The following is a 27154-nucleotide window of genomic DNA, read 5'->3' as shown; positions in this document are numbered from 1 at the left end:
TTTGGCTGAGGTCTGTGGATGCAGCAGACAGCAGACATCCAAGCATGCTCGTCTGCAGCGCGTACAACTTTTACCCAAAACAAATCAAACTAACGTGGCTCAGAGACGGAAAGCAGACAACAACTGATGTGACTTCCACCAAGGAGCTGCCAAATGGAAACTGGCTCTACCAGATCCATTCCTTCTTGGAGTATACACCCACACCTGAGGAAAAAATCTCATGCATGGTGGAGCATGCAACCCTCATGAAGCCCCTGATATATGACTGGGGTAAGAGAGTATTTAATGCCACCTGTATCTGAGCTTTAGATTAGAAAATTACACAGTATTTCATTAGTTACTTCATTTTACAGGTTTGCACATCTAAATCAACTCAGTGAGAGCTTAAACATAAAATATAGTTAGCTGATACTAAATACAACTGAACCAAATGCAAATTTTCTGCTTTTTGTTTGCGTAAAACAAGAAACTTGTCAGCTTAAGACAAGAGATGTTCTAAAAGGTGTTTCATGCTATTTTGGACATGTTATCTTAAAGCAAATTTACTTAATAATAAGTAAATTCCACTTACATTTACTCCAAATGATTTAAGTACATTTTTCTACCGGTATTTTCAGTCAAGTCAAATTGATTATCATTCAAATGTGACTTTGCTTTATTCTTGGATCTATACAATCAACATTTTTCAGCATGTATTCATTTGACATTTTATGAGAAAACATCAACGAGGAATTCACAGAGTAGAAGGCTGATTTTTCCACACATTAAAAACGGCCGAGAGGATTTAGCGACATAGCAGTGATGTGGTTAACACTGTCACCTCACAGCAAGCAGGTTCCTGGTTTGAAACTCCTGGTTGGCCAGGCCTTTCTGTATGCAGTTTCTCCCTGTGCGTGTGTGGGCTTCCTCTAGTTACTCCAGCTTCCTCCTCAAGTCCAAAGGCAAGCATGTTACTCTAGGTCAGCTGGTACTTCTAAACTGGCCATCCACATGAGGAAGATTAATAAAATACTGCATGAATGTACAACACATTGTAGTCTAATGCACTTTAGAGTTATTAATAGAGTAAAAGTATTGTCATCTGATTGACTCATGATTCATATATTTGATATATATCAGTGTAAAATATGTAGATGTAATCTGCTGCTGCTGATAAATGTGTTTTCAGAACCATCGCCTGACTCAGGGAGAGATAAGATTGCTGTTGGTGCAGCAGGGCTCCTGCTGGGTTTGGTGTTTTCATTTGCTGGGCTCATTTACTACAAGAAGAAATCCAGTGGTGAGAGATTCTTTCTAATAAACATAAAAGAATGTTTTTGTCATGACAGCATCTACTGATAAGATTTATTGATAAAAATGTTGAACCTTTCTGCAGGGCGGGTCATGGTGTCAACAACCGAGGTAGATGTTTATATTTAACAGTTATTTTTCCATCACTTTGAAACAGATGTGGAAACATCTACCAGACTATAATAAATCTCTTTTTCTTTTTTCTGCAGGTTTTATACCCCGATGACACACTTTGAGTCGGAGCAGCCTTTTGGATTTCACTGAGATTTTGGTTCTGATTATGTAAAACGTTGTGGTCGACTTGCTTGTCCTTAAACTGCCGTCTGAGCTTTTCACAGACGCACAGAGACTCACATCATCCACATTTTCTCCTCACACTGTAAACTTGATCCAAACTCTGAATCACATCAGCTGAGCTTCCACCAGCAAACAGCTGTGTACTGTTTCCTGTCTGCTTCATTTTGGAAAGAAGAATTTAAAAAAACCTTCAGCACATGTCGAAAATGGCAGCTGTAAAGCACTGCGGGGTGAAAACAGGAAATGGTCAGTAAGGGCATAATAATCACTAATCACATGGCAGCATCTTAATGCACTTAGGCATGTAAACATGGTTAAATCAAAAGGGAGACAGGTGATTTAACCAACTTGAGTACTTCAAAAACTATTGATGTACTGAGATTTTTCCAACTGTCTCTGGGGTTTTACAGAGGATGGTCTGAAAAAGAGAAAATATCCAATCAGCGCCAGTTCTTTGGGTTTAAATGTTTTGTAGATGTTAGAGGTTGAGAACAGAATGGCTTTGGGCTCATAGGAAGGCCTCAGTAACTAAAATAACCACTCGATACAACCGAGGTTTGCAAAAGAAAAAGCACTGCAGCAGCAGAAGCCCACACTGAGTACCACACCTGTCAGTTAAGAACAGGAACAAATGTTACAGGCTCAAAAGTGGACAATAGAAGATTTGAAAACTGCAGCCTGGTCTGATGAGTTGATTTCTGCTGCAAAATTCAGATGGTAGAGTCAGACCGTGGTGTAAAAAACATGAAAGCCTGGATCCACCCTACCTTGTATCAACAGTTCAGCCTGCTGGTGGTGTAACAATGCTTGTGATATTTTTCTAACAGTATAACCATGGTGTACCTTCTGCTGGCTGCTTCCACCAGGATAACACACCATGTCACAAAGCTGAGATCATCTCAAACTGTTTTCTTGAACACAAAATTTAGTTCACTGTCCTCAAATGGCCTCCAAGTGAATAGATGTCAGTCCAACAGAGAACCTTTGGTATGTGGTGGATCAGGCAATTCTCTGAGGCATCTGTGCCATCAAACATTAAAGCAGCTCTGAAGGCGATGTGATACTAGTAAGTTATACCTTATAAAAAGGCTGCTGAGTGAAAAATAATGTGCTTTTTGCAAATAAAACAAGCTGTCCCCAGTTAGAAAATATACAAATAATTCATACATAAATACAAATTTCCTTATTGTAAAAACTTGATACGTTATAGTAGGAAGACTAGCCAACAGGGGCAGTGATACAATGTAATATTCAGCCAGAAAACCAGTCATGTGGATGTTACTTTGATCCTTAATGTAGATTAAACACTGATGCAGAGCATTTACTGTCAGTCAATAACATTCGCTGTTGGCAGTGAATTCTGTCCAGGATGACACACCCTGCCACACCGAAAATATAGTTCGGGAAGGATTTGTTTGATGTCTTTGTTCTGAAACAGCAAGTCCAAAAATAAAGAAAGAAATTCAATGAAGAGCTCCAATAAGAATTTCTTTTGCTTTAACTTATTACTATTCACTATAAAACACTGTAAGCTGGTTAAACTTAAAAACGTAACTCTGCTGTTGCTTGGAAATGTTTTCAAGGAAGTAAACTTTTTTAAAAAAGGAACAGACTTTAGGCTAATTGCAGTCAGGTTTGTCAGTAATCACTGGATCAGCTGTTCCATCAAAGTCAACAAAAAACCGACAAAGGCAGAGAAGAAGCAGCCAGAAACCATGACGTAACACTGCAGTGAAAGGAAAGTTCACTGCAGATCTCCTTTGGAAATATTTAAGAAAAATGGAAATGCCTCCAGCGTGTCTGAAAGTACACAGGGCATTTTGGTGAGAACATGAGAAATCCACAGGGACCTGTGAACCCTGCAACTGTGGACACTCACTTCATTCATTATACACCACTTCTGCTTTCAGGGTTTTTACTACTTCTGTATACTTAAAAAATTCAAACGTACAGATTTCTGTGGCTTAACGTGGATAAAACCATCATCGTTTCATTATTATTAAATGAGAACCACAATTTAGGAGTATAGGAGACACTGATTTTTCTCTCTAAACTACAAGAGGGAAAGGATTTTATACCCTAATGTGTATGTGTGCGCGTGTGTGTGTGTGTGTGTGTGTTTATAAGCAAGGTCTTCAGCTTATAGTGCAGTTTTGTTTTTTTGTTTTTTTGACGGTTCCTCTTTTTTGAGGAAACTAAACATGTGACCCATCTTAGAACAAAAACCTCAGAATGAGCTTCAACAGCAGGATAAGGAAGCCGGAAAGTATTGAAATGTGGAGCAGAACTGCGGTAAAGCCGAAAAGATGGTGTAAAAACTTTCATAACATCATGTGAATTTCGGAGGCAACTTTTCTGTATGACAGTGAATGCACGAAAGTTATGTAGCTACTGGCAAACGATCTCTCTGAGGTATCTCGCCTGTTCAACCGGTTAGACTGCTGCATTACCATCAGTGGTCATGTGTTAAGAAGGTGTAGCCGGGCTTTATTGTTAACTGACCCTGAAAGAGATCGTAGTTTGCATTTTGTTCAGTTTGGAGCAGTGGGGGAATTTCCGATGATGGCCACCTGCAGCTCACACATGAGGCGCTCTGCTCTCGTAATCCTGCTGCTCAACAGCTTCTGCGTCTTCTCTCAAAGTAAGGATGAATTTCTAATTTACTCCTTTACTATAAACTCATACTATTCAATGTATGTTTGAATTTTCTCAATTTGTCTCCTTCTCAAGTCGTCTGGTAACTTGAATTTTCTTGTTCACTAATACTACTGTGAGGTTAACAATAACACCCCAGCTTCACTGGCATGTATTTCATCACTGCTCTTCGTGATGCAGTCCTATTTTTCTGTGTAGTATTATATTAGATCATTAACTGCACTGCATGAGGTTAGGATTGTGCTTCCACCTGGGTTCATTCATGCGTTAACCTGCATTACAAGCCGGACACTCTGGAAACACATGATTTGATGTTATGAAATGTGTTACATGTTTCCTTTATTTTCCTTTAGTCTGTTATTTAATACTCCTGTCTTACTCTTTATATTTTATGTACAGTGAAAATAAAGGGCTATTCTGTTCTATTCTGTTCATACTAATACATTTATTGTTATTCTCTTGTTTGCATTTTTTTGTCTTTTTTCTCAGTTTCACATGAAATTACCTATGTCGTGGCCTGCTTTGTTGATGGGAGAACTGAGGCACAGTTTGAATTTGATGCTGAGGAGCTTATGTATACAGATTTCGAAAGACATGAAGTTGTATACACGGTGCCCCGGTATTTTATATTTAACCCAAGTGAAACATTTCAGAATTTGAATGTATATAACAATGCACAAAAAGCCAAGAGAGCATGTCCAGCACTTCTGTCATACTGGACAGTAGAGGAGAAAAATCCACCTGAAGATAAAGGTAAAGGATTTTTATTCTTGTGTTAACTTCATGTTGTAACATTGCTGATAAGATCTGATGAGGTTAATTATGTTTGATCCTACCACAGACCCCCCCGCAAGCATGCTTTACCCTGCAGATGAAGTCGAGCTGGGAGTTGAAAACAGCCTGATCTGCTTTGTGAATTACTTCTATCCACCTGACATCAATGTTACTTGGACCAAAAATGGTCATCCAGTGTCTGAGGGGGTGTTGCTCAGTCGGTATTTTCCCAATAAAGATCAAACCTTCCACCAGTTCTCAACTCTGGTGTTCACTCCAAGCGAGGGCGACATTTACAGCTGCACCGTGGAGCACTCGGCACTGGAGACACCCCAAACAAGAATCTGGGGTAAATATTTGCCCTAATGAATAAAAATAAAATGAAAAGATTTGTTTACTGTAGTCAGTAATTATGTTCTTTTTTTTCTTCTTCTGCAGAAACAGAAATAATGAAAAGCCATGAAAGTCATGGACTGGATGTTTTCTGTGCAGTGGGCCTGACTCTGGGCCTGCTGGGAGTGGCAACGGGAACATTTTTAATTGTAAAAGGACTTGAAAACAAAAAACAATATCTATCTTAGAGATTCCACACATGAAAATCACACAAATAAACAACAAAACTGGGGCACAAAGTCATGGTTCATTCAATAAACAATTCAACAATTAGGTCAGTCCAAAGGTTAAAAATTAACTGTAATGAAACAGTATCCACTAATCACATCCAGTCTTTATTGTGAGAAGTGTTTCAGATTCACACAGGAAATTCAAAAGGCCATTTGACTTTTTATTTCCTTATTTAAATTGCTGCTGTTTGCTTGGGCTGTTGCAGCACTTTTAGTTAACATGTAGTCATTTTCTGCAGTAGTAGCTCTGCAGTGTAGTGGTTTGCACATTCTTCTAACAAGCAGAAGATCTCTGGTTTGATCCTGGCATGAGACACAAATCCCTTGGGGGTTGTGTCAGGAAGGGCAGAAAAGTTTGCCAAGTAAGAGATATGGAGTTGCTGGCTGTGCTTCAGACACAAAAGCAGTGAGAAGTAGCTTGTTATTATGAATTTTAAATAAAATGTGCTAAAACAGAGTCTCTAGGAGGCAGCAGTAAAATGCAACAAGGTTTTCTCAAGTAGTGAAGACTGGATTAAAATGTTTGCATTATATGCACAATAAATATAGTTTGCCATAGCTGGGCAATGAAGCTAATTTTTGTCTGTAACCAAACACCAGCTTTATTGTTTATGTAACTTTGATTGTTATTTAATCTTCTCTTCTATACCAGCAAAATAAAGAAATCTTTGTTGAAAAAAATGACTATTGTCTTTCAGCTCTTTATCTTTGGTTACAAAACCCGTAAAGCTCTGATGTCCCATTAAATAAACACATCGGCCATTAAAATCAGTATTATTACAAATAAATAAAAACATATTTCCTGATATGCTATAGATATAGATATAAGCTGCTAGCCTGCTAGTGTTCAGATAAATGCAAAACCAATAAGTTTAATAAAATCAAATATAAATCTTTTTAGTAACTTCAGACTGGAGAAATACTTGTTTTGGGTTGTGTTTAGTAATTCAAACAAATCAGGGTTAACTGTGGATATTACATAAAAATTAAGGCTTGTCAGTGTTTAAAAAAAGCTTTACTGTCTGCACAAATCCGACTATAGAAGTAAATCATGTCCCACAGAGCACCACGCCTACTAAAAGCCTGCATAACAATACTGTTGCTCAATCTGGCGATTCACTTCCTTCTGCAACAAGATCAGACTTCTTCCTATTTTTATTCGTGATTCCTATTTTTTCACCATGCATATTCGCTGCACTTTACTGCTAACAAGTGTGTTCCTCTTATTTTCAAGAGCAGGTAGGTAACTTCAAGATAATAGCTGTTTATCGGTCTTACAGTAAAAATAAAAAAGACGTTTGATTCATTTGTGTTATTTAGTAAACACAAGCTAACGTTTAAGATTGTCGAACTGGCGCTTGCGTTGTGTGTGAGAAGACAACACACGTGAGCATTTCGGCATCAGCTAATTGTTGACTTTGTGTTACAGATGCTTACTTTGGTTACGGGTTGATTCGTTGCCTGTTTACTTCCAAAGATGATGTTGTTTATCTGGCACAGCTCTACTTTAATAAGGTGCTTCAGGGTCAGTACAACAGCACTTTGGGGAAATATGTCGGCTACACAGAGAAAATGAAAGAAATTGCAGATGAACTCAACAAAAACCAACGTTTCTTGGAACAAGAAAAAAAGAACGAACAGAAGTGCAGAACCAACGTCCCGCTAGTGTTTGATGTGCTTTCAAGACCAGGTGAGCATAGAAAAACTCTGAAACTCTAACGATGTTTTAGATTCCAGCAGCCATTGATAGTTACACTTCTTATTTCTGTGATATCAATAAAGCACTAGGTAACAGCTTGGTGCTCTACAGGGACTTTCCCTAAAATGTTTTTTAAGAACGTGAGAAAAAGATTGCTGGTGACTGAATCAGTGACTGAATCCTGTGACTGGTAAGTTTTTGAAAATTACTAACAGTGCTGCGGTGTTTTGCACTGTCGCCTCACAGAAAGAAGGTTCCTAGTTTTAACCCAACCTGTGGATTTGTGTGGAGTTATCATTACCTCCCTGTGTTCAACTTCCTTATACACTCCAAACTGATGAATGAAAATCTCTCCTGATTTGTGCGCCATCTCTTTTAAATGTTGAAAGTGAAAACACTTCCATAAAGGAAACAACCCTGCGTGCTTAGTTACTGCTCTTCAGCCCTCTTGATGCATTTTAGGAATTAAGATGTCCCTCTGTTAACCCTGGTCACGAGCAGGAAGACGGATAGACAAATTAGAGAAATGAGAAAACCCTAGACTGAAAGTAAACAGCTCAGAGGACACGAAAGAAAAAGCAGTTCCCGAAATAAAACAGTTAGTCGAAACAACAGAGCTAACAGAGAATTCATGACCAGGAAACAAGGAGACAGAATGGCGAGGAATATCAGCGAAAATTTGAAAAAACATACCAAAAACCACTGAACAGTCAGGGGTGAGGGAAGAGAGACAGGACAAAAGACACAATGTGGAAGAGAGCCAGAGATAAACCTGAAGATCTGAAAGCAATGATGCAGCGTAGTTTATTAATTAAGGGAATGTTCCGAGTGAAAAGATTCAGCCCAAATTATAAGCTTAATCAAACAGAGGGTTTTACTGGGAATACTGTTAAATGTTTAATGCCACCTTTCCCACACGATCCAGATTAATGTGGTGGGTGGGGTCTATAACATTTTGAGAGAATTGAGTCTACTAACAGGTTAAATGCAATTTTGAGACGGTCATCATCAGCATATACATGGATATTAAAATGACCTACTATAATTATTTTATTAGAGCTGAGGACTAAATTAGAAAGTCTAAGAATTCACCTAGGAACTGTGAGTAAGGGCCATATGAATGATAGTTAACAGCAAATAAAACTGAGTTTTCCGATTAGAGTTTACAATGCTAAGAGTTCTGCTTTCAAATGAAATCTAATAAGTTGTAAATCTGGATCTATTCAAAGCTTTAGTGGAAGATTGCTGCCACTCCTCCTCTTTGGTCTGTGCTTTGAGGATTCTCACAGTTAGTATTGCTCAGGGGTTTGATTAATTTCAACTATCTGCTGGAACCAAGTCTTTGTAATAGGAGCAAATCAATATGTTTGTCAATTATCAAATAATTTACTCACAGGGGCTTAGAAGACAGAGACCTCATTTTTAATACTACATATTTAACTGTTTACTCTTTAGTGCACTTGAGGGTGCTTTGTTGTGCTTTCTTTGTGAATTTTTTTCATTTAAATCTGATTGGTTTGGTTTGGTTTTTGCCCGACTGGTAACACGCCATCCTCTATCGGAATAGAGGATTACAGGAAAACTGAAGCTCCAGAGAAGGATATAAGGCTCATTACAGAAACTGTGTTATTGCTGCAATGCCTAATCAGTGTTAATTGATGGTATTTAATTTTACACCAAATCGTTCTGACTGTCTGTTCTTTCCACAAGTTGAGCCCACAGTCAAGCTGAGGTTAGCTGAGTCACCAGAAAGTGAACATCCAGGCATGTTGATGTGCAGCGCGTACAACTTTTATCCCAAACAAATCAAACTGACGTGGCTGAGGGACGGAAAGGAGGCAACATCTAATGTGACTTCCACTGATGAACTACCCAACGGAAACTGGCTCTACCAGATTCACTCCTACCTGGAGATTATACCCAAACCTGGAGAGAACATCAGTTGCATGGTGGAGCACGCCAGCCTCATGGAGCCCAAATTTTATGACTGGGGTAAGACAGTGAAAGGAAGCTTATTCTTGGACCTCATCCTGGTTTATGATCTTATTAAATAAGACTTATTAAATTCACAGTTTATAAATGTAATATAGTGATACATGTGTTTTCAGATCCAACATCCGAGGCAGAGAAGAATAAGATTGCTATAGGTGTAGCAGGGCTGCTGCTGGGTTTGGTGTTTGTACTCAGTGGAGCTGTTTTCTACAAGCGGAACACTACAAGTGAGAAACATGACAAACGTGACCTCCTTAATGTCTCTATCTGTAACCTGAGCAATTATATAAGTACATTTAAGGAATAACTAGTTTAATTGCTCTGTAGGTAACAAGCTGTTCACTCTAACAGTCATTATTTCCACATCTAACTCTACCGCACTTTGTAGCAGCTGCAATTTTAACACATTAACACAAAATTATTGTTATTTAAAACCAATACATTTTAACTCTGTCTTCTTGTTATTATTGTATAGGCCGGATATTGGTGCCAACAAGTTAATCTACCTGTTTGGAGGTACTGTCCGAAGGTGGAATCATCTAAGAAACGATGGCAGCAAATGGAAAAAAGTCAATTTTGAGTTTGCCAACTGGGAAGACACATATACTTTGTGCATTTAGACTGGAGAATTCAGAAATATTCAGCAAAAAAAGGAAAAAAAACATATGACTTAAGACTTTTGTTTATAAAACATCACAACTAAATTAACAATGTAACTAATGATTTAATTTATTTATTTAGATTTCTCAGAGTGTGGGCTGTAAATGTTCATGTTGACAGAGATGCTGCTGTTTTGAAGGTCTACTTGATTGTGAAATGTTTTATTAATATTACTGAAAATGTTAAAAATATATATCTGGGGCTTGGATAAAAGAGATATATTTTATTAATCTAGTCATTCAGTTATTCTAACAAGCTGATTTATTTATAGACTTAATGTGAAACTGCATCGTGCAATATGTTCTTCATTTTCTTGTTCCAGCTGTTTTAACTTAAAGATTTCATGCTTTTCTTTGTCAAGTGTGAACTGGATACCGTTGGGTTCGTAGGGCCCAGTTGTTCAAAAGCAATGTGGCAGGATAAGGATTATTTGATGTGAAATATCAAAATTAACCTGATCTCAGCAGGGGGTTGAATTTGGTCTGGACTACAAAGGAAAAATGAAACAAAAACTCAAAAGGAAAAGAAAAATAGAACCGGTATACTAAGTTTTTTTCACCACTGTTTTTACATTTTGTATTAAGTGGTATATTTATAAAATAAAATATATTACCCTACATAATTGTATTGATGATGCCTTCTTCATAAGTTTTAAATATATAAAATATACGATAAACTGAGTTGTGTGGTGAAGTCATCACGTTAACGTTAACTAAAAAAGGTTATGAATTAAGAATTTTAAAGGTAATCACAGTAGGTAATAGTAAAATCATTAAAAACTTAAATCTATGCATATGATATTAATTTTTGTTGCCATCTGCTGGTCATTTTTTAGTTATAAAGACAGTAAAGACAAACAGTGCAGAACATGTGTTGCTGCACAAAAGCAATCAGAGATGTTCGTGTTTGTGAAGCATGGTGGCAGTAGCATCATGGTGTAGTCCGTCTCAACAGCAGAGGCTGAAGTTTTTACAGTAGACACAGCAGTCACCTCAAGGCGCTTTATATGAAAAGCTAAACCATACAATAACACATACAGAGAACAACCCAACAATCATATGACCCCTTATGAGCAAGCACTTTTGGGGATAGTGGGAAGAAAGAACTCCCTTTTGTCAGGAAGAAACCTCCAACAGAACCAGGCTCAGGAAGGGGCAGCCATCTGCTGCGACCAGGGTGAGGGGAGGAAGACAGGACAAAAGACATTAATTAATCAGTCAATCAATCAATTCAATGCATCATGGGAATCCCCCTAGCAGTCTACACCTGATCCAGGCCTAACTATATGCTTGGCAACAAGGAAAGTTTTAAACCTAATCTTAAAAGCATAGATAGTATCTGTCTCCCGAATACAAACTATTGGAAATATTGGAGATATTGGAAACTGATTCCAAATATGAGGGGCCTGAAAGCTAAAAGCTCTGCCTCACACTCTACTTTTAAATACTCTAGGAACCACAAGCAAGCCCGCAGTCCGAGAGTGAAATGTGGGTTCATTAAAATAAGATGGGGCCTGATTATTTAAGACCTTGTGTGTGAGGAGCAGCATTTTGAATTAAATTCTGGATTTAACAGGGAGCCAATGAAGGGAAGCCAATACAGGAGAAATATGCTCTCTCTTTCTCGTACTGCAGCATTTTGGATTAACCGAAGGTTTTTCAGGGAGTTTTTAGGGTATCCTGATAATAACGATTGCAGTAGTCCAGCCTAGAAGTAATAAATGCATGAACTAGTTTTTCAGCGTCACTCTGAGACAGGATATTTCTAATTTTAGAGATGTTGTGCAAATGGAACAAAGCAGTCCTACATATTTTTTAATACGTGCACTGAAGGACATTTCATGGTCTAAAATGACTCCAAGGTTCCTCACAGTGTAATTGGAGGCCAAGGTAATGCCATCAAGTGTAAGAATCTGGTTAGATACCATATTTCTAAGATTTTCAGGGCAGAGTATAATAACCTTGGTTTTATCTGAAATTAGAAACAGAAAATTAGAGGTCATCCAGATCTTTTTGTCTTTAAGATTTTCCTGCAGTTTAACTAATTGGTGTGTGTTTCCTGGCTTCATGGATAGATAAAGCTGGGTGTCATCCACATAGCAGTGAAAATGTATGCTATGCCTTCTGATAGAGCTACCTAAAGGGAAGCATGTATAATGTAAAGAGAATTGGTCCCAGCACGGAAACCTGTGGCACTCCATAATTACTCTCAGTGTGTGAAGAAGACTCTCCATTTACATGAATAAACTGGAGTGCATTAGATATGATACAACACTATCTGTAATACCTACAGCATGCTCTAATCGCTCTAATAGAATATTATGGTCTAGCAGGACGAGCACAGAGATGAGTCCATTGTCAGAGCGCCATAAGATCATTTGTCACCTTCACTAAAGTTGTTTCTGTCCTGAACTGTAAATGCCAGGTGGATGCTTCTCACCTGGTATTGAAAACTGAGATAAACAGTGAACTGACAGTCTTTCAGAGATAGCAAAAAAGCTCTGGGGTGAATCTGGTCCAGAGTCACTTTCATATCTGAATACACTACAGATGGTAGGTGGCCAGAGTTTTTGAAGTGACTCTGGGATTAAAACATAAAGTACTGAAAACTATCTAACTGACCATTACTTGATTGCATTTGTTTTTTGTTTTTTTTAAACAGTGGTGGAAATACGTTGGTCAGCTGCAGCTGTTGTGGGGGGCATTCTAAATTTTGTGTTTTTGATCTCTTGCCTGACTAAAACATGTTTGTCCTACATTGGCCACTATAGTTAGGATAAGAAAGCAGAACTGACGGCTATCTGCTGACATCTAGTGGTTCCCGCTTGTTACACATTGTGTAAATTTACAGACCTCACAGTACCATATTATTTTAACAAAAGGCCCATTGCTCTCAGACTGCAGGAAAACAGCTTCATCAATTCAGTCATCTGATCTCAACCCAACAGAGCATGCTTTTTAGATTAGATTAGATAAAGCTATTAATCCCTCGGGTGGGTTCCTCCAGGAAATTCTGTATAATTGCAGAAGAATTTTAGTTTTTGAAGACAAGACTTAAGGCAGAGAGACCCCCAAGCAAGCAATACTGAGAACAGCTGCAGTAAAGGCCTGGATGAGCATCTCAAATGAAAGAAAATCCATTTGGTGTCTATTGATTCTAGACTTCAGGCCTTTACTGACTGCAAAGGAATCATCCAAGTACTAAAAACGAATCTTATATTTAAACGGATGTTAGTTTTTCTAGTTATCGTTTATCTAGTTGAATTAAATCTGACTGTATGCTCTTCAATAACACAGTAAGAGAGCTGAGTCCTGTTGCAAAAATATTTACAACCTTACAACCAGAATATTACCAGACAGACAGAGCCAGTAAGGTAGCTGCGAGGACACCTTTTGGTAAGAAGCTGGGCCTGCAGAGGCAGTGTGATGCTTTGTAATATTCTGCTAAGAAACCTTGAGTACCAATCTTCTTATTGATATTACTCATGTAGGCACAGTTAATTTTTTTTGCTTTAGCTTATCATCAGACTCTTTAAAAACCAATCTGGTTTAACCCGAACAACTTAAATTCCTTCACTAAGTGGTTTTAGTGAAGTAAAAAGAGACTTGTCAAAGCATTTAATGTGTTGTTGTTAAAACAAACTCCGTAACATGCCAGCAAAGGCAGAAAAGAAGAAGCCATAAACTATGAGGTAAACAGTGCAGTTTGGTAAACAGTGATTCAAATCTTCTTTGCAGATGTTTATGAGGATGGAATGTTTCAAAGTATTTTGTGCATTTTAGTGAGAAGGACTGGATGTAACTTCTTTCGTTACCAAAGTAAATCCACAGGGACCTGCGAACCCTGCAGCTGTGATTGCAACACCTTGGTCCTGACACACCAACTTCTGCTTTTTGGGTTTCTGCTGCTTGTGTGTAGTCATTCTTATCACACGTGTTACAAGGAAGTTAGAAAGTTTTGGACTAAAACTGTGGTAAAAACCGAGGAATGTGGTGTATTACGCATAGCCTTGTGTAATTTCTCATATTTCTGGCTGATGATGCAAGAACTGTTTATGTAATCACTGACAAATTCAGAATGTCTCCGTTACAGGAAGGAACCTAGGAAGTAAGGTGTGATCAGTCTGTTATTTTCATTGACCAGACAGAGATTAAATGTGTGGCCTTGAATTGGACAATGTTGAATTTCCTGACAATGGCCACTCACACATGAAGCGGCCTGTGGTCATAATAATCAATCTAAGAATGAGTTCCTGACATTCCTTCAAATTTCACCTTTCAATGGGCGTCTTTTGATGTTTCTCTAGACAACCAAATACCCGAGAGTTAAACAGAACGACCTTGTTCGTCTAATTTTCTATTGACATAAATTTATATATTTATTATTTAAGTTTTTATTCTCAGTTGCAATAGTGACCTGTTTTGACAATGATATAAGTTAAGTAAATTCAAGGCTGAAGAGCTTTTTTAATGTTGATTATAAAAGACATGGGGTTGTATACACAGTGCCCACCTATCTTATGATTAACCCAAGTCAAATATCTGGAGATCTGAGAACACAGAAAACAAATGTGTTATACATTACAGAAAAATACAGAAAAATCCACTGGAGGAAAAAGGTACATGAGTTTTACTGCTGTTTACTTCATTTATCTTTGATGTAACATAACTGGTAAGATATGATGGATCTTAGTTGTTTTTAAACCCACCACAGACCCCCTGAGAGCATCCTCTGTCTTGCTGAAGAAGTTGAGCTGGGGGTTGAAAATAGCCTGATCGGCTTTGTGAATCATTTCAACCCACCTTCCATCAATTTCAGCTAAACCAAAAACGGCCATCCAGTGTCTGAGCAATTCGCTGCACAATATTAAGATACAAATATCAGACCTGCAGCAGTAATTTTTCTTTAGGTTATTTTAAACTGAAAGAGGGCGTTACTGCTAGGAATTTACTCCAACTTGAAATACATAACACCATATGCTAGAGTTCTGATTTTAGAACTAAATTCCTTGTTTGCACTGTAATAAATTGCCATAGCGGGGAAATGAAGCAAATTTTGAATACTAATTCATCTCAAGCACAGTTCTTTCTTTTATCGCTTACAAAAACCTTCTTTTTTCTTTCCATGATGAAGGCACCACTGCTTGGATATCAAACAGGTGTGTTATGGCCTTCCTGTATGGTTTCAAAAACAGTTTAAACCAGCTTCAGGTGAAATTTTACACAAGTTTTTACAGTCTGCACAAATCCAGCAGTTAGGGTGAAAATAAATCACACCACATACATACACAGAGCACCACGCCTACTCTTTAAAAAGTTTATTGTTACTCAAGCTGCAGATTCACTTCCTTATGCGAGAAGATCAGATTGATTGCTACTTTCATTCGTCATTTCGTGTTCGTCACCATGCACACTCACAACTTTTTGATACTACCACATGTGCTCTTGATATTTTCAACAGCGGGTAAGAAACTTTAATATATAAACTGTATTGTTTGTGTTACAACAATACAACAATGATATCATTAGAGAAATAAAAATACAAGCAAACCTTAAACTGGTGCTTTTGTTGTGTGTGAGAAGATAAAAAAAACATGAGCATTTCCATATTGGCTAATTGTTGACTTTGTGTTACAGATGCTTACTTTGGTTACGGTGTGATCCGTTGCCTGTTTACTTCTAAAGATGATGTTGTTTATCTGGCGCAAGTCTACTTGAATAAGATGCTTCTGGGCCAGTACAACAGCACTTTGGGGAAATATGTCGGCTACACAGAGAAAACTAAAGAAATTGCAGACAATCTCAATAAAAACAAAGGTTTCCTGGAACATGAGAAAAAGAACAAAGAGAAGTGCAGAACCAACATCCCACTCGTGTTGGACATTCTTTCAAGACCAGGTGAGCACAGCTGAAACTAATGATGTTTTAGGGTTCAGCAGCCTGCTCACTCTGGGGTCTCTTTAGAAACAACTTGATGCTTTAGAGCAGCTTTTCTGAAAACGTTTTAAGAACTTTATGAGGGAATGATTGCAGGAATCTGTTCATCAAGTGGGCTGAAAGAAGTGTTCAGATCATTTCCTTAGTGAAAAGCATTCATGTATCATCGTCGAAACACCTGCAATGTTTTTTTTTTAGAATCAGGACAACATACGCGGCAAAATGCAGCTCCTGAAACTCTTCATCTGTTCCACTGTTACACATGTCTGACTGTAATCTAAATAATTACAGAAACTTAGTGTTATTAGTCCAGTATCAGTGTATTAACTGATGATATTTCATTTTATATTAAATAGCTCTGTCTGTTCTTTCCTCCAGTGAAGCCCATTGTCAGGCTGAGGTTAGTTGAGTCAGCAGATAGCAAACATCCAGGCTTGTTCATGTGCAGCGCGTACAACTTTTATCCCAAACAAATCAAACTGACGTGGCTGAGGGACGGAAAGGAGGCAACATCTAATGTGACTTCCACTGATGAACTACCCAACGGAAACTGGCTCTACCAGATTCACTCCTACATCGAGATTTCATCGAAACCTGGAGAGAAAATCAGCTGCGTGGTGGAGCATGCCAGCCTCACAGAGCCCAAGGTTTATGACTGGGGTAAGAGAGTGATTGGAGGAGAGTTTATCAGTAGAACTCATATTGGTGTTATCCTTCTAAAATAAGACATATTGAATAAGTGTATATATCTAACACAGTGATAAATGTGTTTTTAGTGCCAATAACTGAAGCAGGGAGGAATAAGATTGCTGTTGGTGCAGCAGGGCTGCTGCTGGCTTTGGTGTTTCCAATTATTGGAGTTATTTTCTACAAGAGGAAGGCCACAGGTGAGACACATAAACAAAAAAAAAAACTCGAACGACAAAATCTGAAACTGTAACTTGGGTAATTGCATTAGTTAATGTAAGCAGTGTGCTGATTATTCCCCATTTCACTCTAACAGTCATTATTCCCACTTCTAACTCTGTCACGGTTACCGTAGCAGCTGCAGTTTTTACTTTAACGTTTTAACACATTAACACAAAATGTCTGCAATCTAAAATGAACAAATTTCAACTCTGTTGTTTTTTATTTATTCTACAGGCCGATCTAACTGAAATGGTGGGAAAAATGAGGTTTAAGGTGGATTAAATGCCCTGCAACAGACTGGTGACCTCTCCAGGTCACCTACCTCTCACCCTGTGACACCTGGGCTCCAGCCCCACCACCACCACCCTGAAGTAGTTAAGTGATGGAAGGATGGAGATTAAATCAGACTTTTACACTCAGATTGAAATGCATACAATTATTTATGATATATATATGAAGTTTGTGACTTGTTGTTATTGTTATTCATAATCTTGTACGCTGTGGTGTACACTAGTGTTAAACAAGTGAGGTGAAGTTTCAGGGAAAAGGTTAACAGTTGTGACTTTTATGAACCATCACTATAAATTAAAAAAGGCAAGTTGAACTATTATATTTGCATTTATATTACATTGATATATTTCATTAATTTATGTAGATTTCTCTGTGCTGTAAATGTTCTTGTCAGCGACGTCGCTGTATTGAAGGTCTGCAACCATTTTCACTTAGATGAAACGATAGTGACTACAAATTTAAATATTTATATATTTTTCTACATTCAGTCATTCTGACAAGTTTTAAAAATTATGCCACGTCTTGATAACGCCAGCTGGACATAAGCTCATACTTATAACTCATATACTTCTCTTGCAAGCAAATATGCTAACTGGCTACTTTTGGAGTTAAATGTGAGGCTATCACAGAAAACCATTACTGCTAGAAGTTCTTCTTTATAAGCTTTTGTACTTGCTATGTATTTGGTTTTGGCTTAGTTTTTGTTCAATAAATAATGACTTGGTGTGATATGTCATGTGTTGTTGTTTATTTGAGGATGCTCAGCCAAGAACTCCACAGAATACAATAAAAATTGAATTGAAATAACAGAGCAGGGCTACAGACTACTAGAAGACAACCAACTCTGTGGATGTGAGTATTTATGAAGTCAGGTGAGCAGCAGAAATCAGTAAAATCTCATTATCAAATGTTCATGTATGTTAAAGTCAAATTAGTGAAGTGTCCTGATTTTATGTCATCATAGCCGACACATATAATGTCTCTACAATAAAATCAGCTGTGTTAAAGACATTGGTTTAATGGTTTTGGATACTGAAAAATACTTTAAAGCAGGTGTTCGTAAACAGAACTCTGCTGAGTTATCTCTGCTAATTTTTCTCTCTCAATTCATATATCGACATTCCCACAGGTTTCAAAGCTGAATTTAGAGAAATCTGCGAGAAGTCTGATTTATCTACTTTATCTTCATTCCAAAAACCTGAAATCATTTATCATTTATGAAGCTCAGCAGTTTTTCTTTTTCCATTTTCTTTCCTGTGGTAAACAAAGCTATGTGCCCCTCTCCTGCTCTCCTGTGGGTATTTTTGGTAATCTGTGGGTTAAAGAAGCCCTCAGTAGTGTCTTATAGATGAGACTGCTGGCCATGCTGATTAGTTGTTTAAGTACAGAAGATAGGATGGCAAATCCTAAAGGCTCAAACAAAAGCAACAGGCTTTGTTTTGTCCCATCTTCCTGTGCTTTACTTGCCCTTTTTATCTTCTCTTTCTTCGAAACCTCGAGCAGAACCAGACTCAGGGAAGCCCCACGATGAGCTGATGGGCTTCCCTGAGCCTGGTTCTGCTGAACGTTTCTTTCTGTTAATAGTGTCACGGTCCTGGGTCTGTGACTCCGTGTGTGTGTTTTCTGGTTTAATTTATATTCTTTGAATTAGTTTTAATCATGTTTCAGTTTCCTTGCTCTTCCCAGTTTAATCATTTGTATTTCTAATTCTTAGGTTCTTGTTCATTTAGCCTGTTCCCTTTTGTGCTCTGGTTGTCTTGGTCTCGTCTGTGTTCTCCCCAGTTCGTCATCCTTTTCACCCTCTCTGTGTTTCCTTTTTTATTTTGACAGTCTCCCATCCTGTGTTCAGTGTGTTGCCGTGTTGATGGTTTGGGACAGCTGTGTTGGGGGACAGCTGTGTTGCTGTTCAGTGTGTTCAGTTTTTCTTCCTCTGTGTCTAATTGTGTCTGATTACTTCCAGCTGTGATCCCTCCTGTTTCCCATCCTCTAATTGTCTTCTGTGTATTTATGTCCTCTGTCGTCCTCTGCTTGTTGTTGTGTTGTCCCACATCGCTATGTTTCCTCTGTGCTTCTCAGATTCCTTGTAATTCCTAGTTTCCAGTTTTAGGTTTTTGTTTCCTTGTATTTAGTGTTTGGATTTTACAGCAAATAAAATATTTTCTTTATCCCTCTGTGTTATGAGTCCTGGGTTTGGGTCCTACTCCTGCCTACCACACAGCGCTACCTTGACAAAAAGGGAGCTTTTCCTTCCTGCCATCACAAAGTGCGTGCTGGTAGGGTGTTGTTTGATTGTTGAGGTTTTCTCCAGAATACTGAACGGCCTTTACCTTACAATATAAAGCACCTTGAAGCGACTGTTGTGATTTGGTACTATATAAATAAGCCAGAATTGAATTACTGTGTTAATATGGTCTGCAGGGTTTTAGGGTTATAAATACATCAGGGAGTTGCATTCAGAGATTCACAGCTAGGATCATATTTCTAAAGGTCTTAGGAAGGCCAACAAATGGGAGCATGTGAATACTTCATTCATTATTATTTCAATTTGCTGGAATAATGGTCACTTTCTTGCAGCAAATTTTATATTATTAATCTCTAAATCTCTAATTTGCCAAAAAAATAAATAAATCATAAAACAACTATTAAAAACATCAGTAACACAAAATTTTATTGGTGGTGATCCAAAGATGCTAAACTGGAAGACCGACACAGGGGATGAGCAGGCTCTATTTCATAATTAAGCTGAGATCTTTGATATGAGTTTTCTGAGATTTTCTGTTCCTCTGTTGTGGTGAGTGCGGTGTACTTTACTGTGGTCTGCTGGGGGAGCAGCGTCAGAGCTGATAGACCCGACAGACTGAATAAACTGATCAGGAAAGTCGGCTCTGTGATCGGCTGATCACTGAACAAACCGTTATCGGTCACGGATAATCACAGATACATCTTTCACATGTAGTAACTTGTGGTATCAAATATCACAACAGCCTGAGAGCAACACATCTGTCCATGGAGGTATCAACTGTTCTCACATGTTAACAGTTTATTTTAACCCTACACCCTTATTTATTTAGTTCTCTCTGTTTGGACTGAATAGAGTCCCACGTATCCACATAATTCACATCCACATAACCACACAACTCATTCTTACACACGGACACACACACCAACTTTAATTAAATATGAAACATGTAGTATTGCATTGTAGTCTAACGAGTTACGTACTGTAGCTAATCTAACTGCTGTAACAGAGGAGTTTCATAGCCCTGTGATAAATAAATATCCTATCTTAGTGTCAGAAGTGTTGTCTCTAAACGCAGTATATATCTATAATCTGTTGTCTGTGGACGCAGATATATCAGTATATATCTTTATTTGCTCGAAGCTTCTGTCCAAAGTGCGCTCTAGTGCGTCACATGTCTGTAAGACAGCACAGAGGGCTTCAGGACCCACAGTCCCCTGATGCGCCTGCGCTCTGTCAAACGATGAGCCGCTTCGGGTTTTATTTTATTTTTCTCTTCTTGTTGATTAAATGTCCGAGTCTGATTCTCTTCCTATGTTTCGCCATTTATGTTTACATCCACTACCGGACGCGATAAAAAAAAAAGTGGAGGGAGAAATAAAGACGGAAAGTGATGAGGGCTGCAGATAAACAACAAACAGCGTCACGGCTCTCTCGTCCTTGTCACTGCATCTCTGCAGGCGTCAGACTGCAGTGACAGGACTGTGCTGTTCCCGTTCCGGAGGTCGAGTCGAGAAGCATCACCAAAACACCGGAGCGGTTACGTTACCGAGCGGCGATAAGACGCAGGAGATGCTTGATAAGAGCCTCATATAAGCTCAGATAGGGAACCAGGCGGAGGGTTTGTGAAGGAAATCTCCTCATGAGCACCAGAGAAGGAGCCACACCAGCGGGTAAGGCTGATAGAAGTCCCTGTCTACACTGTTTGCTTAGCTCGATGGAGACTTTCTGTCTTTTTTTTTTTTTAAACTACTGTATTCTTCTAGTTCACTTTATTCTGCTCCACCTTAACATGTGACGTTAAATAAATACACGGGAGTAGGTCTGGCTTTATTGGGAGGATATCATTAAGAGGTCTGAGGATCCTTCCCCCAAAAGTTTGTGCATCTAACACCCGATCTCCTCAATTCTGGTGAATTTTATTATAGAGCATTTGTATCATGTTCGGAGAAGTACCCTTCTTAACCTTTAACAAATCTGCATTTATTTATAAAACTATTTGTTTCCTTTATATTTCATGTAGTTAACAAAAAAAATTTCAGCAATTTTTATGCTACCCCCCCCCCCTTTTTTTTAGCTTAATTGGCCACCCTTGTCTGTTCCTTAACATTGTATTTGTTTCATTATTGCTAAAAATATGCTTTAAGCTATTTAAACGTGTTTAAATACTATATTTAAATATAAAAACTGTAACTGTCATAAATAATTATCAAATAATTTTCAACAAAAAATCCAAGTGTATAATGTTGAAATACAGCTTCCTAGTATCCCCTGCTACACCAATGTTCCAATTCCTGTAAAAACTATACAAAGTTGCCAGGAAAGTAGATTAAGACAGAGAAATCCATGATAGAAGCACTACATTTTTTCTAACACATATATGCATCGCTGTTGTAAGATAAACTTAGGCAATCTTCTCAGCTGTGTAACTGAAACTCAGGATTAGTTAGCAAAAATATTTCTAAAAACCAAACAACACTATCCAGGGGCTCAGAACTTTGTTCATTTTCTGGAATATATATTCTCATATCAAACCACCTCCTCCTTTTATCCTGCTGCAAACTGAGAACACTGTGTTTCTGAGATAATTACTTTTACCACATATTTCATGGTTTTTAAATTAAATAGACCCACCGTTGACGGAGGCATTTCTCACTGAGTAATGTTATGAGTTCTAAATATATGACACCTTTGCACTTAGTCCTATACTCAAGGACTGTACTTAAGGACACATTTGAACTATTTGTATATTTTCATGCCAAACTGCTTTGGACTTCTGCTCCTCTGTCCATTTATCTGGCAGCTTTATTTTCGCAGTTGACATTTTCAACAACAGAGAAATGTTCGCCTTTCTTGGGTCATCCTGTACTTGTCAAGTCTTTGGTTCTGCCTGTTTTAGATGTCATTTTTGTTCGCTTGTGATGTTTATGTGGACTGACTTTTTGCTTTGCCTTTTGGACTTTGTTTCATGGACTAAGGCTCATTGTTTGTTTAATCCTGCCTGCCTTCTGAGTCTGAATGAGGGTTTTTAACCTCCACACTGTGAATGCTCCAGACCAGCAAACTGAAAACCTTTTGCTTTTATAGAAGTGCTCATGCTTGCTGATGATCAGTTAATTAAGTACATTTGATGAGCAGGACCTGGCTGCTACTTACACTCTTAATTTCTATGGAAGCATTAAGCTTCCAATTCGTTTTTCAAACTTTCTTTCTCTAATGACTGCATATCTAAGGTTTAATAAGTCGCATTTTGTTTTTTTGTTGTTCTCCATAGTTCACCTCTGACAAGACATAGGAGTGACCCTGCCGTTTGCACTGATGGGTCTGAGTCTGTCACGTTGGTTTTGCAGCAGGACAGCCGACAGGCCTCCGTTTTTGTCATCAGCATTCCTCCCACTGGCCGTCCCAACCTCCTCTCGCCTTGCAGTTACGCTGAACTCCCCTCCAGTTTCCCCAGGAGACAGTCGTTCACACTGGAGCACAGTCCACCGTTCTCTTCACTTCCTGCTGTCCCCCTGCAAACAGGAAGCGACCCGCTCACCCGCTGAGCTTAGCAGCGATGGCGTGAGGGCGGAGATAGGAGTGAAGAGTGGACTTCATGTCTGGGAGGTGGTGTGGAGGCCCGAACACAGAGGGACTCATGCCGTCGTGGGCATTTCGAGGCAGGACTGTCCCCTGCAGTCTTCAGGGTACAATGTGCTGGTGGGAGCAGATTCACAGTCCTGGGGATGGGAGCTCAAAACCAATCAGCTCTGGCATGGTGGGCAAACTCTGAAGCTTTACCCAGAAAATGGGAGTAAGAGGTGTCACTCTGAGATGGCAGCTGATTCAAAGTCACAGTCCTCCTCTTCATCAAGTGCAAAGATGGCACAAACACCTCTCCTCATTCCTGAGCGTGTCCTGCTGGTTCTGGATGCCGATGCCGGGACTCTGGGTTTTGTTGTCAATGGCAGCTTCCTTGGCGTAGCTTTTAAGGACCTCCCTCGAGATGTGGAGCTGTTCCCAACAGTGAGCAGTGTGAGAGGAGGAGCCTGCATTCGACTGCGCTACATGAATGGTTCTACACGTGAGTGCCTCATTTATTTATTTGTCTTTGTACGCAGAAATATTAAGATAAAACACAGCCTTATACTAAACTATGTTGTTTCTGGCTTGTTCTCAGGAGATCCTCCATCCCTCATGGCTTTATGTGGACTGTCGATTCGTCAGAATTTAGGACAGAAAAGGTTAAAACATATGGACAAATTGCCTCTACCCCCTTTTCTCCAGCGCTGCCTGGCTTCCAGTCATTAATCTTCCATGCAAACTGACAAGATGGATATTATTATCAGTTACTACAGTTTACCAAGGATCCATTCCCTTTTCTATGAAATACTGACGTAAATTCTGTAAATCTTACATTATATGCACTAGTATAATTATTTTTTATCTTATTTATTACAAATGTGTATGTTTATAGATGTTTTGTAATATTTTTAAAAGAAATTTGGGGGATTTAGAGGCAGTTCTGTGTGGTACAGGTCTGGTTTCTTCTTTTGTGTATCTAATAAATGAGCTGTTTCAAGTGATTTTTATTCTTTTCCTGTCCTTTCACAAACCACAATGTTTGGTTTTGACAATAAAGCTCAGATCCAATAAGGAATATAAAATTATTTGTATGGAAATACTGATGTAATGTTTTCAACCAGCATAAGAAGCCAAGTACAGTGGCAGGATAGATATATACTTAATTTTGTTTAAGTGACTGAAAGCCTGTCTCATATACAGTGTACTCATATTATTCCTGTATACTGTAACATGCCCATACTTCCACACATTTGTTTGTAGTTGTAATTTAGGATATATTGTGACATTAGCAATAATACACCCTCTTTAATTCTAAGGTTTTATCAATCAGGACATACCAGGTCCAGGTTCTAATATTATTTAACTACGACCTTAAAAACAACAGCACATAAGATTTTATAACATGTCATTACGTAACAAAAACTAGACCACAATGCAGAAGCAGTGTATGAAAAACTAAGCACAGCCCACGATTCAGTTGCTTATAAAACCACCTTTAGCAGCAATAACTTGAAGTAATGGTTTTCTATATTACTTCATCAGTCTCTCGCATCGTTCTGGAGGAATGTGGGAACTTACAGCGTTGCATCACAGCTCAGCTCCCCTAAGGTCCCAGCACAGAATTTGAATCAGGTTTCTAATTGTGCTGTCATAAACATTACCATTTAACATGCTGAGGCATGTAGAGTTTGAAAGGTAGCTCTTGGGTTTTTTGATCTGATCTTGGGGTTAATTTCCTGGGAAATTAAGTCCTGTGAAGATTGGCAACTACTTTCAGTGTTTTCCATTTGTGAATAATCTTCCTCACTATAGAATAATGGAGTTTACCGGTAGATTGTTTGGAAATGACTTTATAAACCGCCCCACATTGATGGGCAGCACCAGTTGCTTCTTTAAGATGATTGCTGATGTTTTTCCTCCTTAATATTGTGTTAACACACACTGTAACGCTGGAGGCCAACAAACTGTCAAAAATTAAGCTTTTATAGAGGTTCTCACACTTACTGATGATCAGTTAATCAGTCACCTGGCTGCTTTGTACTTATTTTTTCACACACTTCTTTATTTTGCCTTCGTTTTTGTTGAATAAATAATCACACAGTGTGATGTGTTGTGTGTTGTTGCTCACCTGCTAAGAACCAGATGCTCCCTCTGCAGGTGGCAGACAAATTACTTGAAGTTTGCTAATCCTGCTGATCGATGCTTGCATGCAGGACATGTTTAAATCCTTCATACAGGCACCTCCTCTCCATCGACGTAATCCACAAAAAAGTCGTGTTTGGAGTCCTACCAGGAGTGGATGCAGTAATCCCATCAGCTGTACACTCCAACCATCAACCACCCCACACCTATGCTACATAGAGTACAGATAGCTAGACAGACAAACAAAAAGGTTTCATATGTTGAAAGAGCTTTCTGAACTGATTAATTGTACAGAACTAATAGCGAGAGAGATGTGGTTGTTATGGCAACCGGGAAGGCGCCTTTGAGCACTTGAAGGTGAGTTTGTGGAAAACAAGCACTGTTAAAGGTTGTTAAAGTTATTTTATCAGTCTCATTTCTGTTATAAGCTGGACTCTATCAGTTATATAAAAGATTTATTGACGTGGCAGTACTCTAAAACAAATTTAATTCTATAGCCGGTTTCTAAATAAAAATATAAGTAAGTTATAGTTAACCTAAACGAGCTAGCTTACATCGTTAGCCCAACAAGCTAACTGGAGCTACAATAATTTCAATTATTATCATAATAATGTCTGTAATATAATTCCATGTTTTGTTTTTATCTTTAAAGGACCCCCTAGCGAGTTTCAAAAAGGTATTTTTGTCTGACTTGCAGTTTAGTTGTTTTAGGAAGCCATGGTTTTCTTTAAGCATCAGTAGTAGTAAGCTATTTAAAGTGAAAAAGCTCTAAAAACCCACCCTGCTCAGCACTAAAGTGCAAGGCAGACAGCCTTGGACAGCCTGTTAATGAGAGTGACTCATTTAGCAGTTAAATGGCTCCATATTTCCCTAAGGAGGCAGAAAAGACAGAGAAGAACATAAAACATAAAATACAATGAATATTGGATTTATCGGGTGACTCCAAATTACTTTAATCTGACTTGTCCTTGTAGAATTAATTATTCATGGCAGCAGCTCTTGATAACCTTAGAGGAGGAGGTGTGGTTTTTGGACCTTCTGGCAGTTTTGAAGAAGAAGATGAGGAGGACTCTCCTGCAGTAAGCTCTGATTTTCACATTCACCAGCAGCACTCATTTAATGTTATATGGGAGTTATATGAGAGTTTGAGGGCAGTCAAACTTACACGTTTGCATGTCTGTTTTCCAGGTTTTACTGAGTGTTTTGGTCCAGCATGGGCAGGTGGGCCTCTGCTTCTATGACAGTCAGGACTCATCTTTACACTACATGCCGGACACGCCCGACAACCAAGAGCTCCACCTACTGGTGAGAGGTAAGCAATGCACCTGTATGAGGCAGGTATTGTAGAATCGATACACTTATCTCCACACAATGGTAAATTGTAAAACCCTCAGGGAGACTTACAGTATGTGTTAAACAAAAAACAAAAAACACTTGCGTTGCCATAAACTCTCTTTTTCTCTGTTTTACAGTCATTCAGGAGGTTAGTCCCCATGTAATTATCACCAGTGCAAAGCAGGAGCGCTCCATGACTCTCTTTTTGCAACAGTTAGGTGAGCTTTGGGAGATGATACTTATCTTACCACGAAAGAGGGAAAACAGAAAGACCTTTTAGACAGTTTCTTTTAAGACGTGGTGTGGTACATGTGGTCTGGGTCAGAGGAATGAGGTTGAGGTATGTCTGACACTGAAACCAGCCCGTGTGGTAAGTCAGTGGTGCAGTTTTTAAACATCCTGTTCCCGGGGTGCCTGTGGCTCTACCAGTTGGAAGGTCGTGGTTTGATCCCTGGCTCCTCCAGTATGTATGTCGAAGTATCTTTGGGCAAGACACCGAACCCATTACAATGTGAGTGTTGTGAGGTTTGCACTAAGAAAATACTTTGAGTGCTCAAATAAAGTTCATCCATCCATCTATCTTCTTCCACTTTATCCGGGCCCGGGTCGCAGGGGCAGCAGCCTAAGCAGAGAAACCCAGACCTCTAGCTTATCCGGGGGAACACCAAGGCGTTCCCAGGCCAGCCGAGAGATATAATCTCTCCAGCGTGTCCTGGGTCTGCCCCGGGGCCTCCTCCCGGTGGGA

The 27154-nt window shown here is 38.8% G+C and overlaps 6 protein-coding genes across 11 annotated transcripts in view; all 6 read left to right on the top strand.

The window, feature by feature from the left end:
* The window catches only part of LOC102206101 (rano class II histocompatibility antigen, A beta chain-like), a 3452-nt gene extending 1686 nt beyond the window's left edge, over positions 1-1766 (top strand). Inside the window, exons 4-7 of one of the 2 annotated variants that reach the window (XM_013912222.1) lie at positions 11-270; positions 1169-1279; positions 1376-1401; positions 1500-1766. In XM_013912222.1, coding sequence (XP_013767676.1) covers positions 11-270; positions 1169-1279; positions 1376-1401; positions 1500-1526 — 424 coding nt within the window. In that variant the 3' untranslated portion in view covers positions 1527-1766. The remainder of the gene's footprint in view (positions 1-10; positions 271-1168; positions 1280-1375; positions 1402-1499) is intronic. The other variant, XM_005738604.2, reaches the window with a different exon arrangement.
* Positions 1767-3260: 1494 nt separating this feature from the next.
* Positions 3261-6300, top strand: LOC102206390 (H-2 class II histocompatibility antigen, A-U alpha chain-like). Of its 2 annotated transcripts, XM_013912223.1 has the most exons (5): positions 3261-3410; positions 4123-4228; positions 4732-4995; positions 5084-5365; positions 5455-6300. In XM_013912223.1, the coding sequence occupies exons 2-5, from the start codon at positions 4147-4149 to the stop codon at positions 5595-5597; spliced, it is 771 nt and encodes a 256-aa protein (XP_013767677.1). In that variant the 5' UTR covers positions 3261-3410; positions 4123-4146; the 3' UTR covers positions 5598-6300. The 2 variants fall into 2 exon arrangements, with proteins under 2 accessions (XP_013767677.1, XP_005738662.1); XM_005738605.1 differs by lacking the exon at positions 3261-3410 and having other exon boundaries at positions 3813-4228.
* A 464-nt stretch (positions 6301-6764) lies between these two features.
* On the top strand, positions 6765-10525 carry LOC102206689 (H-2 class II histocompatibility antigen, E-S beta chain-like). The gene is made up of 5 exons (XM_005738606.1): positions 6765-6878; positions 7069-7329; positions 9049-9330; positions 9447-9557; positions 9806-10525. The coding sequence occupies exons 1-5, from the start codon at positions 6821-6823 to the stop codon at positions 9829-9831; spliced, it is 738 nt and encodes a 245-aa protein (XP_005738663.1). The 5' UTR covers positions 6765-6820; the 3' UTR covers positions 9832-10525.
* Positions 10526-13676: 3151 nt separating this feature from the next.
* On the top strand, positions 13677-17108 carry LOC102212261 (rano class II histocompatibility antigen, A beta chain-like). The gene is made up of 6 exons (XM_005738623.1): positions 13677-13681; positions 15329-15453; positions 15627-15887; positions 16305-16586; positions 16703-16813; positions 17070-17108. Exons 1-6 carry the CDS (start codon positions 13677-13679, stop codon positions 17081-17083), a joined length of 798 nt encoding a protein of 265 aa, XP_005738680.1. The 3' UTR covers positions 17084-17108.
* A 3487-nt stretch (positions 17109-20595) lies between these two features.
* Positions 20596-23933, top strand: LOC102205548 (SPRY domain-containing SOCS box protein 1). The gene is made up of 3 exons (XM_005738603.1): positions 20596-21038; positions 22640-23431; positions 23528-23933. The coding sequence occupies exons 2-3, from the start codon at positions 22684-22686 to the stop codon at positions 23656-23658; spliced, it is 879 nt and encodes a 292-aa protein (XP_005738660.1). The 5' UTR covers positions 20596-21038; positions 22640-22683; the 3' UTR covers positions 23659-23933.
* A 1256-nt stretch (positions 23934-25189) lies between these two features.
* The window catches only part of msh5 (mutS homolog 5), a 14943-nt gene continuing 12978 nt past the window's right edge, over positions 25190-27154 (top strand). For 2 of the 4 annotated variants that reach the window (XM_005738602.2, XM_005738600.2), the window contains exons 1-4: positions 25193-25431; positions 26049-26153; positions 26263-26386; positions 26547-26627. In XM_005738602.2, coding sequence (XP_005738659.1) covers positions 26061-26153; positions 26263-26386; positions 26547-26627 — 298 coding nt within the window. In that variant the 5' untranslated portion in view covers positions 25193-25431; positions 26049-26060. Of the gene's footprint in view, positions 25463-26048; positions 26154-26262; positions 26387-26546; positions 26628-27154 lie in introns of all 4 variants that reach the window. The other 2 variants (XM_013912260.1, XM_005738601.2) reach the window with 2 other exon arrangements.

This window comes from Pundamilia nyererei, unplaced genomic scaffold, assembly GCF_000239375.1.
Source record: "Pundamilia nyererei isolate P.nyererei 1_Seehausen unplaced genomic scaffold, PunNye1.0 scaffold00084, whole genome shotgun sequence".
Lineage (NCBI taxonomy): Eukaryota > Metazoa > Chordata > Actinopteri > Cichliformes > Cichlidae > Pundamilia > Pundamilia nyererei.
The sequence above is the reverse complement of the archived record's forward strand: the minus strand, read 5'-3'. Positions and strand labels throughout refer to the sequence as shown.